The 912-nt window shown below is 55.4% G+C and overlaps 1 protein-coding gene across 1 annotated transcript in view; it reads left to right on the forward strand.

Moving 5' to 3' along the window:
- Positions 1–504: 504 nt before the first annotated feature.
- The window catches only part of LOC130370482 (FERM domain-containing protein 7), a 10903-nt gene continuing 10495 nt past the window's right edge, over positions 505–912 (forward strand). Inside the window, exon 1 of the mRNA XM_056576230.1 lies at positions 505–574. Within this exon, the coding sequence (XP_056432205.1) occupies positions 505–574 (70 nt within the window). The remainder of the gene's footprint in view (positions 575–912) is intronic.

A 912-nucleotide genomic window follows, 5' to 3' on the forward strand; every position in this document is an offset into this window, starting at 1 on the left:
ACACGCCACTACATGTAAGACCTGTCCGCTCTGTGAACGGGAATTGAAAGGGGGGGGGGGGGGGGGGTGTCCCGTGGAGCCGGCCCCCTGCAGCCCCAGAATGAAACCAACCTTTTACAGGCGGGGTCGGAGGGTCTGGTTCAGCTCTCTCTTGCTTTCTCAGCGTGACCCCTTTCCTTCCCACAATGCTCAGCAGCGGAAGGGTTTATCATCGGGGTTAAATGGCGGAATGGGAGATCCTGTGCGACCGATGATTGTCTGCTCTCTCTCACACACACACACACACACACACACACACACACACACACACACACACACACACACACACACACACACACACACACACACACACACACACACACACACACACACACACCTGTTTTCCTTCAAAAACGACAAACTCTCCCCTGAAGTAGGGATGCGGGGTGGAGAGATAAAGGTGGGCTTGGTGAGAGAGAGAGGATTAACAGCAGAGAGACCCAGCGTGACGATGAAGGATAGGGGATGGCCGACGGTAAACTGGATGTTCTGGTGACCATCCATTTTGGCTCCGCCGCCACGTCCCCCGCTCCATGTAGGTCAGAGAAGGGGAGCAGGCCCCTCGCACGGCCATTCGTCTTCGTTTTCCACCGCGGTACAATGTGGGGTCGCGACCCCGGGGAGGGCTCCCTGCAGCGGCCATTTTGTCTCCGGCGTCGGCCAATGGGACAGATAGTCCGGCAAAGATGGTCGTCGTGGAGACTGGCGTTTTACACCCTCCTAAGGTGGCCATGTTATTTAAGCCACAGGTGTGATGTTCATTAGCGGAATTAGGGGAATTTATAAGATCAGCCTAGAAGTTGGTACAGTCTGGTATCCACCAGACTGTGGGTAGAAGCCCTTTAACCGGGGAATCCTGATCGGCCTAATTGT

This window comes from Gadus chalcogrammus, chromosome 17, assembly GCF_026213295.1.
Source record: "Gadus chalcogrammus isolate NIFS_2021 chromosome 17, NIFS_Gcha_1.0, whole genome shotgun sequence".
NCBI lineage: Eukaryota > Metazoa > Chordata > Actinopteri > Gadiformes > Gadidae > Gadus > Gadus chalcogrammus.